Source organism: Trematosphaeria pertusa (genome assembly GCF_010094035.1).
Source record: "Trematosphaeria pertusa strain CBS 122368 unplaced genomic scaffold BU26scaffold_13, whole genome shotgun sequence".
Classification (NCBI taxonomy): Eukaryota; Fungi; Ascomycota; class Dothideomycetes; order Pleosporales; family Trematosphaeriaceae; genus Trematosphaeria; species Trematosphaeria pertusa.
This window is the reverse complement of record NW_022987224.1, coordinates 1,084,466-1,096,618: the sequence shown is the minus strand read 5'-3', so window position 1 is coordinate 1,096,618 and position 12,153 is coordinate 1,084,466. Positions and strand designations below refer to the sequence as shown.

Here is a 12,153-nt window from a genome sequence, read left to right as displayed (position 1 = left end):
CTATCCAACCTGAAGTAGGCATGGCTTCAGCTTCAGCTTTATCAGTGTTGTCTTCCTCGCCTTTATCTCCAGAACGTCCCATACTCTTCATTTCGTTTCCACGCCTCCTTTTCCTGTTGCACCACCCAACTCTCCATCCCGTACATCTGTACTAAACCGCTGAACCTTTTGATGATAACCCTTCTGCCTGCGGATTCTGGGATATAGCGTCTTTTTTACTAGTATTATGACGAGGTCGGGCGAAGTTATGATTGCGCCACGACGCTATAATAGTCCCCGCAATAGGATACATTGCAACGCCCAAGCCGAACGTAGCGGGGTGGTCCTTTGGACCTCGAATCCGAATGATGTGCTTCGACTTGGTATGAACCGGCTTTACGAAGTAACGACTTACTAATGAACACAAGGCGCAGAGGCGGCGATCTTTGGAATGCCGAACAGTTTCTAACTTAGGAACGCTATAAATCGGAAGTGTCTACCAGTATACCATATATTTGACACGTCTCCGTGTACCGCTTTTAAAGTTCGGAGTATAATTCCGGCTTGTATACAGGAAACAATTGCTGCTACCACCTTCGTTGACACTGTACAGTCATAGACCAAGAAACCCCTTTTTCCGCTCTAACTCAACCAACTACCAACGTCTTTATAGCTTGGCCTTGTACAACCCCGCAACCGTCTTCTCATACGCCTTCTTCAGTGCCCACACTGTGATTTCGAGCTCCTTATCTGACACAGTATACTGCGGCGATACCAACACATGATCTCCTACTATGCCATCAACGGTTCCGGAACCAAGGTACACCGCAACGCCCAAGTCGAACGCAGCGAGTTGAACATTGGCCCCAAACGCGGTGTCCTTGGGAAAGGGCGTCTTGGTCCTCGGATCCAGCATGAATTCCACAGATCGAAGGAGTCCGCGGCCTCGAATATCTGCCACATATTCTGCGCCGTCGAAAGCATCCTGCAACAACTTCGCCAACTGCTCGCCCTTCTCCGCGCACCGCTCTACCAGCTGCTCCCTCTTGATGATTTGCTGGACCTTGAGCACAGTGGCACAGCACATCGGATGAGACTGGAACGTATGGCCATGATTAAAACTCGCAGTTCCTCTACGAAAGACATCAAGCATCTTGTCATTGACCAGCATGGCGGAACTAGGAGCGTAGCCGCTGCTGAGTGCTTTGCCAATAGTCACGACGTCTGGCTTGATGCCTTCTTTCTCAAAGGCGAAGTAGGTCCCGGTACGACCCATACCGCACATGACTTCGTCGAGATGGAGAATGATACCGTGTTTATCGCATAGAGCGCGGACGGCGGGCCAGTAGCCTTTGGGTGCTGGCATGGCGCCTAATGCTGCTCCGCTGACGGTTTCGCCACTGGAACAGACGGTTAGCGTCGATATTTCTCGGAATGCCAGTCAACTTACGTGAAAGAGATGATATTCTCCGCGCCAATTCTCTCGAACAACTCTTCAATCTCCTTCACGAGCCTGGTCACAAATTCTGGCTCGGTCTCGTCCTCCCCTTTCAGATGGAACGCGTCTGCCGCACTCACAAACTCAACATTTGGCATCATAATGCCATCGTACGGCGCTTTTCTCGCCGGCATACCGGAGATAGACATCGCTCCGATTGTTCCACCATGGTACGCTTGACGCCTCGCAACATAAACCTTTCGCTGTGGTTCGCCCCTCTCAACCCAATACTGCTTCATAAACTTGAGAGCAGCGTCGTTGACTTCGCTTCCGCTGCCCACAAAATAGGCCTTCTTTAGCCCATGATCGAAGTTTGGAGACGAAGGGTGCGGTTCGAGAATGCATCGGGCGAGTTCCTCCGCGGCGTTCGTGGTGTAATTCATAGTGTGAACATAGCTCACTTTATGCATCTGCGCAACTGCAGCTTCTATGACTTCGGCATTGCCATAGTCAATGACGGCCACGGCGGCGCCACCGCAGGAATCGAGTATCTTGCGTCCATTGGCGAGGGTGAGGGAAGAGCCAGAAGCCGAGACCACGTGGTGTGGCAGCGAAGTGAGTGAGCGGTGCAAGACGGCTGTTTCACGCGTCGGAGCTGTATCCTTCTTTGCGTGCGACATTGTCTATGCTGCCAGGTGGTTATATATGCAAGTCGCCGTATCGGTCATCTAGTTGGTACTCACTGTCTGTTCGAACAAAGAAAGCCTGGGCAGCAGACAGCAGAGCCACGATAGCTGATCTATATAAGTTGACGTTTTGAGGGAGCGGACAGGGCGTGAAAGAACAAAAACCACAGCCACCTACATGCACGCATTGTTTCCCGCCTCCAAAGTGTGTTGGAATGTGGGTCCCGATTCATCGAGAAGAGCTGATGAGGCAGCTGGCACCTTGAAGCCTTAGGGGACTAGCTCCGAACTCTGTGACGCCCGATGCCCCTTTCTTATTTGCTGGCTGTCGCTCCCGCCACCGCAAAGGTTGGTTCCTGCAAGGAACCACCAGATTCAATCGCGCCCTCGTACCACAGTGGTTGCAGAAGTTTTCCCGTCACGTGAGACCCACATTGGCTGGCTGGCCAATCGCAAGCGGATTTGATCCCTCACGTGATGGAAAAACATCTGCAACCACCGTCTTCCGAAGCTCACCGCCGGCACATGCCGGTCACGTCCCGCCCAACGACGCCCTCCGGGAGTCCGCGCTATGATCGATCGTTGCATCCTGCCGTGCGAAGCGAGGCCCCTTCCGTCCGCCACCATCCTCGCACACCAACTTTGACGTCAAAGCCTCTGGCGTTCTTGCATGCATCGCTTTCACAGCGTCAATGCGAAACACAGTGACTGACCTTCTCGAGTTCCTTCCCTGGCTGACCATCAACTGCAGGATCTGTCACACCGCTTTATGCAGAGACAGATGTTCTCGCAAGCCCTTCCTCCGTACGCACAGCAACCATAGCCACACTCTACCACCAGAATTTGGATACAACTGAGACTCCACTGGACTCCGCACCTGAGAATCATACGGGCGACTTCAGCGGCCCCGTTCTACTTTCTTCCGTGCTCAATAACTTCGAAAGGAGCACTGATCCGACTCAAGGACGGTGGTACAGTCCCCATCCAAGCTCGGATTGCTAGCGCGGTGTAACGAGTCTCTTGTAAAAAACCAACAGCTGGGACGTGCCAGCCTCGAAAGCCACACCGCGCTAGCAATCCGAGCTTGGTTGGAGACTGTATCTGGGCAAACAACCCTGCGCAAGTGGCATGGAACGATCCCCCGTCGCGACACTCGGCGGCACCCGCGCTGCCTGAATATTGGGGCTGTACACACCACGGTTCCCTCGGCTCCGCCTAACCCATCAACACGCGACGATGTTGGGACTGTACAATTCAAAAACTCTTCGTACTCTGCTACCATTGTTTAGGCATAGCGCATGCAAGGATACTATATTGCCCTTGCCTGAAAAAAGTGTGCTCGCTGCGGAAAAAAGCGGTAACCGATTTTGCAAGCGACCGTGCTGCATAATACGATGTTATCATGCACCGGAGACGCGCTGTTGAGTCTATCGATTCTGTCCCACGCCGCGGATACGTACTAGCATCCTACTGGCCGCGGAGCCACGGATCGCACTTGGCATAGACGAATCTCGCTTCTTGTCTTGCAGATTGGCGTAGCAATCGCCCACCACACCTGCCGAAGAACCATCCTAGTCTTTGCTGAAATGGAAACTGGCGCGCGGGCGTATCGGCCGTGAAATCGGGTTGATCCTCGTTAAGCGTCTCACGGCCAGGGTTACATTGTTACATTGGTTGGATCCGGTTGATGTATGCGATTTGCTGGTGGCGCGACTTGAGTTGCTGAATCCCTGTGTAGACGCGACGAAATTCGTCGCGAGTCCGCTGGAGGCCATGTCCCAACTGCCGTGTTCGCAAATGCTGGTCCATTTTACAAAAATTGTGTGCGCTGAGGGAGGCAGGGAGCACTCTGAGCGAATCCTGCGCAACCTGATAGGTTTGGAGTTCTCATGATGGCGAAAGCAGCATCCGGATGGGGTGTTGGGCTGGATTTGGTGGGCTGAGCCTGCGAGGTTTAGATAATGCGAGCGAGGTGAGCAATGAAAGGTGGATTGCGAATGCATGGGCTTCGACGTTGGAATGTGATACTTGGGCGATAGCGGGCGGTACGTCATCCGGTGCGCCAGGCTCGAGTGTAGTCAGTCGACTGGCATAAATTCGTCCCCGTTAGCGATCTGCGACGGCAGCAAGTCGCATTTTGGTTCCATCCTGGTCCATTATTGTCGTGTCTTGCGATATTGTGCGTTTCACGTATAATTTGACGGGTTCTTATTCCGCCCTCCTCGCTGGACCGCTCCTTCACCGTTCATTGTCCGTGATCTGCCAGAAGGGGAACTCTGGTTCTGATATCTTGCTTGCGGCGTGTTTTCTGATTGCGGACATCCTTACAAGGAAGGAAGAGGGCCCTGAGAAATCGAGGGCAGAGAATGCGCGAGCGCTGAAGCTGCGGTCGCCAAGTAGGAGCGTCAGATGGCCAAACTGCGGGGATACTGGGTTTCCCCACCTGGCGCACGTCCCCACCTGACGCACGATTTTCGGATGCCTCCACCCACAACTTTTGAAGCTGCAGAGCTCTATATATATCGTAAAATCACTAGATTTTTTGGAGTAGCACTTGCAGAAGCTTGATAAATCGATTGGCAACGATAAACTACGTGCGATACCTCTGTGGGAGCCGTACCTTGCGGGTGCGCGTGGCCGCGCTCGGTGTGGGCACCACATCAACGATGGATGAAAAATCCACATCATCAACCTCAGTATTCTTAAATACATTGGCAGAAGGTGCAGGAGCCTTAAGGCGACGCCTATTACCCTTTTAGGACAATTGTATATCCTTTCTAAGTTGTTTTTTAACTTCGCGCGCGATTCTTGCTTCCTCACGTGCCGCCGCCTTCGTGCGCTGTTCTTAGAGGCGTATTTCCTTCGCCACCTGCTTTATGCGGCGCCTTTCTTTAAGCATAGTAGCTTTCTCTAGCTTCTTCTACTTCTTAAGCTTTATCTCCTTATTCTTTTAGGCTTGTTGTAGCTGCTCGTTAGCGTTCTTTTAGGCCTGCCGCTAGCAGGCATTCTAAACTTTAGATAGTAACTAGAATACTACTCTACTATTATACTTCTTTAGCGCTTTAAGTAGTAGAGCCTTGCCACGCTATTAGCGCTTCTTCTTATTAATAAGAGCCTTTTTAAGTTACTTATTTTTATACTAGAGAAGCGTTTTCTATACTACTATAATATACTTTATAAGTAAATAGTCTATATAAGTAAATACTCTAAAAATACTAAGCTTTTACTAAATACTACTATTTCTATTATAAAGCTTTCTATAAACATCTAATTAACTTTAGATAAATTCTAGATATAGCTTATACTCTAGACTATTTAATAGAATCTAGAGCTAAGCTTATAGTATATTATAGCTCTCTATAACGTAGAGTAGAAAAGACTCTATAGTTAACGTAATAGAGCTACTCTATAACGCGAAAAGATATCTAATTTAATAAAGCTTAACGTACTTTATAAATAAATACTCTATATAAATAAATACTCTAAAAATACTAAGCTTTTACTAAATACTACTATTTCTATTATAAAGCTCTTTATAAATATCTAATTAACTTTAGATAAATTCTAAATATAGCTTATACTCTAGACTATTTAATAGAATCTAGAGCTAAGCTTATAGCACGCTATAGCTCTCTATAATATAGAGTAAAAGAAAGTTTACTATTAATACTATAAAGTTACTCTATAACGTAAAAAGATACCTAATTTAATAAAGCTTATAAAAAATAAAGAGTAGGTAATAGTTAAGTATATACTTAACCTTAATACGTAAGAATTTACTCTCTAGATTACTACTATTTAAGATATAGCTAATAAGCTACTTACTAAGTAAAAGAAAAAGGTTATAGATAAGAACTAGCTAAATAACTTTATTATACGCTATTCTAAGCTTAAAATATAGCTTAATTATAAGTATAACTATTAGAGAGTAAAGTAAGAAGATTCTATAATTATTTAGACTTAGTTTAATCTAGTAGGTAATATAAAGGCGAAGTATAGTATTACTAATAAAGATACGTATAATTTTAATAAATCTAGCTTTATAATAGAAATAATATTACTTTAGGTAGTAGTTACTAGCTCTAAGAGATAATTATAACTAAAGAGTCTTTAACTAGATAATTATAAGTAGATTTTAGTAATTATAATAGTAAAAGTAGTAGATAATATATAGATTCTACTATTTCTTATTATTATAAGTAAGAACTACCTCTTAGTATAGTATAAAAGTAGCTAGCTACTACGTAACTAGATTATAGCTATCTCTAAGAGTAGCTAGATAATAAATAAGGTTAGTATTATATAGTTAAAGTACTTTAACGCGTATACTAAGAATTATATTATAGATATATATTATCTACTAATTTTAGATAGCTATAAAAGCTATAGCTTAGTTAAATTCTAGTAGTACTATAAAAAAAATAAAATTATAGCTTTTTATATACTAGTATATTTATTATATCTTCTATAGCTACTTAATATTAGCTACTTTTTACTATTAAAAATAGTATATAGCTACTAAGTTAAGATTCTAATATATAGCTATATTAACTACGTTATAAAAACTAAGTTTCTATTTATATTTTATGTAGCTTTTTATATATTAATTATAGATATTAATATTAGAGTAGAATTTAGAGATACTAGCTTAGTTCTATTTAACCTAGATTTTATAAGAGCTAAGTCTATAGTCTCTACTACTATAAGCGCCTCTAGAATACCTAGCTAGGTAAGTTAGCTATAGGTAGCACGGTCTCTATAAGCTATAAGAATAAGAGGTGCTAGTAGAATAGGTTAGGTTAAATTTAGCTATCTAAAGATAAGAAGTTAAAAGAAGGCTCTAAGAGGCTTTATATATAAAGGTGCTAAGCGCTAAAACGCTAGATTAGGTTATATAATAAGATTACGTAACCTAAGGTTATATAACCTAAGGTAAATTTCTAAACTAGACTATTATATTACCCCCTCTTATAGAGAGAGCTTGTCTCTAAGCTCTAAAATACGTCTTCTAGATCTCTCTTCTTCTAAAACTTCTGCGTTATACTCTTAACTGTCTTTTTTAGCTTATAGTAAGTATATTCGTGTTAGTTTTAAACTAGAAGCGCTTTTATAGCTACTACCTTCTCTCTAGAGAGAAAGAGACTTATTTTCGCGTTAGTAGAGCGGCTTTCTTACTAGCTCTCTTCTTAAATAATGCTATAAGCTTAGTAGAGTCTTAAATTACTTAGCGGCGTCTTTACGTTACTTTTACGTCTTCTACTCTTATAGGTTTTAAATTCTTTACTATCTTCTCTAGAGTCTTCTCTTTTTCGTACGCTTTAATCTAAGCATCTAATTATAATAGTAGCTCTAGCTTCTCTAGATATACTACGTAAAAGTCTTTTATCTTATAGAGAGTATTAATAAAGCCTATAGTATTATACTAGATAGAGTTAAAATTATAAGTAACCTATATAGCGCGGTATTAAAGGTAATTTTAATAAAGACGGCTATCTAGAATTTTATATACAGGCTATTCTAGATTACTATTAACTTTAATAAGTAGCTACTTAGACTCTACCTACTCTAGTAATAGCTCTAAGGCTTTTCTTAACTAATTAGTATAGAAGACGTTATGTATACGTATATACGCTAGTAGCTAGAGCTAGAAGAAGTAACTCTTTATAGTAATAATTAGGTAAGAGCTATATATCTATTAATTAAGCTTTATACTAGGCTAATTTATTAAAAAGCTATAAGGTTTAATATAGATAAGATTACCTATAGCAAAATTAGGTTCTTAGTATTTTTTATTTACTTAGAGCGCCTGCCTAGCTTACGCTTTCGCGATATTACCTTATGTAATTTTAGTAGCTTTTTTTATAGCGTTATATTACTTCTTAGTAAAATTCTAAGCTTTCTAGCACGAGAGACGCTTATGTAGAGTAGAGGCTTTTATTATACACTTCTTCTAATTCTAGTAGTATACTAGCTAATATCTAAATTTAATTTTATACGCTATTAGTTCTATAGTTTTATATAGTAACGTAGCTTATATCTAATCTATATAGAGTAGAAGGTCTAACTAATTATTCTAGTAGTAGTTAATAAATAGACGTAGATACTAATTAAGATCTTAATTAATAATCTCTATATTTCTATTAGTTTATGAGTAGTACGTAGTAGAGAGCTTCTATTTAATTTCTATAAGCTAGTAGAGCTTATCTATAAAGGTAGAGGTAAACTATAGGCTATAATTTAATATAATAGACCTAGAAGAACTATATATACGCTAGATATATTAGTAATATAGCTTTACTATATATTAAGCTATAATTTTCTTATAGTAGAGTAGAGAGAAGCTTTACTTACTTAGCTAATCTATAATAATGTATACGTAGTTAAATTCTTTTTTATTAGAGAGGAAGCTCTTAAAATTTATAGAGACGTTTTGCTATGCTCTCTTAGAGATAGGTAGAGGCTTTAGAAGACCTAGCGTCTTATTCTATAGAGTATAGCTCTAGTAGTAAGCTTTATATACTACTACGTACGTATTAACGTCTTCTTATATACCTAGCTAGTAATATTAATCTTATAGTAACTAGGTAGTTTTTCTTTATTCTAGGTAGGTAGTTATCTAAGTAGTATATATAGCGTGTATTAGGTGTATTTATAAGTAGTTAATAGTAGAGACTATTAATTAATTCTAATAGGTTAATAAGCTATCTTCTATTTTCTAGGCGGAGCTTAATATAGTAGCTTTTTCTTAAGCTAGCTATAGAGAGTTGTCTAATTAGTTAGCTATAATAATCTAATTAATTATAGTATATAGATTCTTAGTAGAGAGTACCTCTATAAACGTATTAGTAGTAGCGATTTTTACTGTACTACTAGCTAATCTCTAGATAGCTAGAACTAATAACTTACCTAATAATTGCTTAATAGCTAAGAGGCTAATTTGCTTCTTACTTAGGAAAGCTCTTGTATAGGCAGCGTAATTCTTTTTCTTTTAAGTCTTAAGCTCTTCTTATTTTTATAATAACGCATTCGCTACTATATTAGCTAAACCTAGTTAATAGGTAAGCTTAAGGTTATAGTTAGTAATATCGTTTGCCTAGTAGACCTGCCTAGTAGTAAGTTTCTACTTAGTAGTAAAATACTCTAAGGCTTAGTAGTTAGTTAATACTATAAAAGGCTCTAGATCTTATAAGCTAATTAGCTAGCTTCTCTACTTCTATATACTAAGAATAATTGCTAGTATTTCTTTATTATAAATACTATAGTTTATCTAGGTAGTATTTATTATCTTACTAAAGAAAGCTACTAGTCTCTAGATGCTATCTTCTTAAAGTTATAAAAGAACTCTAGTAACTATACTATCTAATACGTCTATTTCTACTCTTATATAGTAATAGAGAGAGTAATAAGCTAGTATAGTATTAGATAGTATAAGATTCTTAATCTACTAAAATACTATAAGCTTAATTTCTCTAAAGGTATACTATACTCCCTATTTTAGTAGCTTAGTAAGAGGGCGAATAATCTAGCTATAATTCTTTAAGAAGGCTTAGTAGAAATTGTAGAAACCTAGAAATAATTAAAGGCTCTTAAGAGTTGTAGGTATGGGCTAATTCTAGATAGTAGTAATCTTCTTAGAGTTCTTCTAGATTCTATTAGTGCTTATAATTAATTCTAGAAACTTAGTACTTTTAATAGTAAATTCGAATTTCTTAATATCTACTTATAACCTAGCTTTATATAATTAATTAAGTATCTAGATAATATAGACTTTATACTTAAGCGAATTCTCTAAATAAATAAGAATATTATTAATATATACTATATAGAAATTATCTAGTAAGCTATATAGCACCTTGTTAATATATTACTAAAAGGTAGTAGAGCTATTATAGAGGCTAAAGAGTAGAACTTAATACTTATAGTTACTATACTACGTATAAAAAGACGTTAGGTTCTCTACTAACTTATTAAGCTAGATCTAGTAGAAAGCTTACCTTACGTCTAACTTAGTAAAGATCTTAGCGCGTAATAGGCGTATAAGCGTTTTCTAGATAAGAGAGATAGAATAGACGTTTTTTTTTATAATAGTGTTAAGCTTTTAATAGTTAACGTAGAACCTCTATTCTCTACCTAGCTTTTTAGTAAATAGAACTAGTAACGCGTATAACGTATTACTATAGATAATAAAGCTATAATAAAGGTAGTTTTCTAGGTAATTTTATACTAACTATAGGTGCTTTAGTAATATGCTATAAAGAGAACTATTTATTAAGATATTTTCTACTATAAGCTTAATATTATAATCTATACTCTCTCTATATAGTAATAGAGTATTAGAATTCTTTTTTAAGAAATAGGCTATAGTTACGCTAGTATATTCTAGAGATAGAAGCTTTTTAGTAACTAGTTAGCGAAGTTTCTTCTCTAGATTAGCGACTAGAGTTTTCTTTCTATTAGTAATAAGCTAGTTAACCTTATAGATACTAAGGTGCCTAATTATAGTATCTTTTTAACGCGCGTTAATTATAAAGGTAGCTACGCTAATTATATTAACGTTAAGCCTAGTCTTTAAGTATATTTCTTGCAAAATAGGTAGCTTTTTTAGCTTGCGAGGTAACCTAGCAGGCAGGTTAAGATTCTTAAGCTGTCTGTCTATCTTGCGCAGGTTTTCTTAAAGCTTCTAGTATTGCGATTCTCTCTTCTCTTATTATATTACTCTTAGCTTTTCTACTACTAATATTAGAGCGTTGTAGTAATTAGCATTAGCTTAGTAAGCTACTTAAGCTTTAGTAGTAGATTAAGAGAATTATATAGAGATAAGCGCGTTACGTTTATAATTAATTAATTAATTAGTGTCTAGCTATATTAGTGCGCGCTACTTATAGTTAACTAAAACGTTAACTTCTTTAAGTAGCTTATAACTAATTATTATATTATAGCGGCTAGTATTATAATACATAAAGTAGGTACGTATTTAGTAGCTTTCTAGTACTAAATTAGCTTTAAAGTATTCGTCTATCTAGCTATTAGGTTGTCTATTATATCTAGTAAGAAGAATAGGTTCTATACGCGCTAGCTTAACGTAGAGGTTTTTTCTAAGAGTCTAAAGATACTTTAGGTGTACTAGAATGTAGCTACCTACTCTAGTATTAATTAAACCTCTAAGCTTAATTATAAGACTGTTTATAGATATTTAGTAGAGTAGAGTAAACGTAGAACTACTAAATAGCTTTTTACGTAGGTTTATTACTCTAGTAGATAGCTCTAGAGAGAAGACTTCTTCTAGAGCTAGGCTTTTTCTAAATTATTAGATTTATATTCTAACGTGTTACTCTTAGGTATTTATAGCTCTATAGACTCTATAGGCTTCTTCTCTAGATTAACGTTCTTAATAGCTTTCTGCGCGGTAGAGGCGCTTAGGCAATTATAGCTTATATAGATAGATTGCTAGTATTAGAAGTAGGTAACTAGCTTTCTAATCGCTAGAGCTTTATTAGAGGTTAGTAGAATATCTAGTAGAGTAGCAGGCGCGTAACGTAGCGTTAACGTAAGCACGTTACGTTTTTTAACCTTTTTAGTTACGTAAGCTTCTTCTTAGGCAAGCTCTCTAGCAAGGTCTTAAGTAAGATCTATATATTAATTGTAATTATAGATATACTAACGTTAGTAGACACCTATCTATATACGTAGGTTTGCTAGAAGCTTCTTATAAAGCTTCTCTACCTATTAATCTATAGAGAGCTAGCGCTTCTATACTAGGTAGAAGAAATTAACCTAGAAGCGCGCGAAGTTAGTAGCATTTTAGTAATATAGCTTCTAGAAATTATAGTAAGTATTTAGTCTCTTGTATAGGTTCGCGTAGCTTCTCTCTAGCTAATCTAGTATATATTTATAGAAGATCTATATACTACTATTTCTTAGAGAACGTAGAATAGTAGAGAGAGTTTAGTATACATTTCTCTCTATCTACGTACGTATATATACTATAATAGTTTTCTTAGTATTCTTAGTTATCTCTTCTAGGTACTAGTTATAATTAGCTTAAAGCTT

The 12,153-nt window shown here is 38.2% G+C and overlaps 2 protein-coding genes across 2 annotated transcripts; both read right to left on the bottom strand.

The window, feature by feature from the left end:
- Positions 1 to 522: 522 nt before the first annotated feature.
- BU26DRAFT_463027 (aminotransferase class 3) lies at positions 523 to 2,293 on the bottom strand. Its single transcript, XM_033825111.1, has 4 exons — positions 2,282 to 2,293; positions 2,161 to 2,211; positions 1,430 to 2,105; positions 523 to 1,379 (listed from the first exon to the last, which is right to left on the bottom strand). The coding sequence occupies exons 3-4, from the start codon at positions 2,095 to 2,097 to the stop codon at positions 647 to 649; spliced, it is 1,401 nt and encodes a 466-aa protein (XP_033680225.1). The 5' UTR covers positions 2,098 to 2,105; positions 2,161 to 2,211; positions 2,282 to 2,293; the 3' UTR covers positions 523 to 646.
- A 1,236-nt stretch (positions 2,294 to 3,529) lies between these two features.
- On the bottom strand, positions 3,530 to 4,249 carry BU26DRAFT_78867 (uncharacterized protein). Its single transcript, XM_033836342.1, has one exon. It carries the CDS (start codon positions 4,155 to 4,157, stop codon positions 3,675 to 3,677), a length of 483 nt encoding a protein of 160 aa, XP_033680224.1. The 5' UTR covers positions 4,158 to 4,249; the 3' UTR covers positions 3,530 to 3,674.
- Positions 4,250 to 12,153: the final 7,904 nt, after the last annotated feature.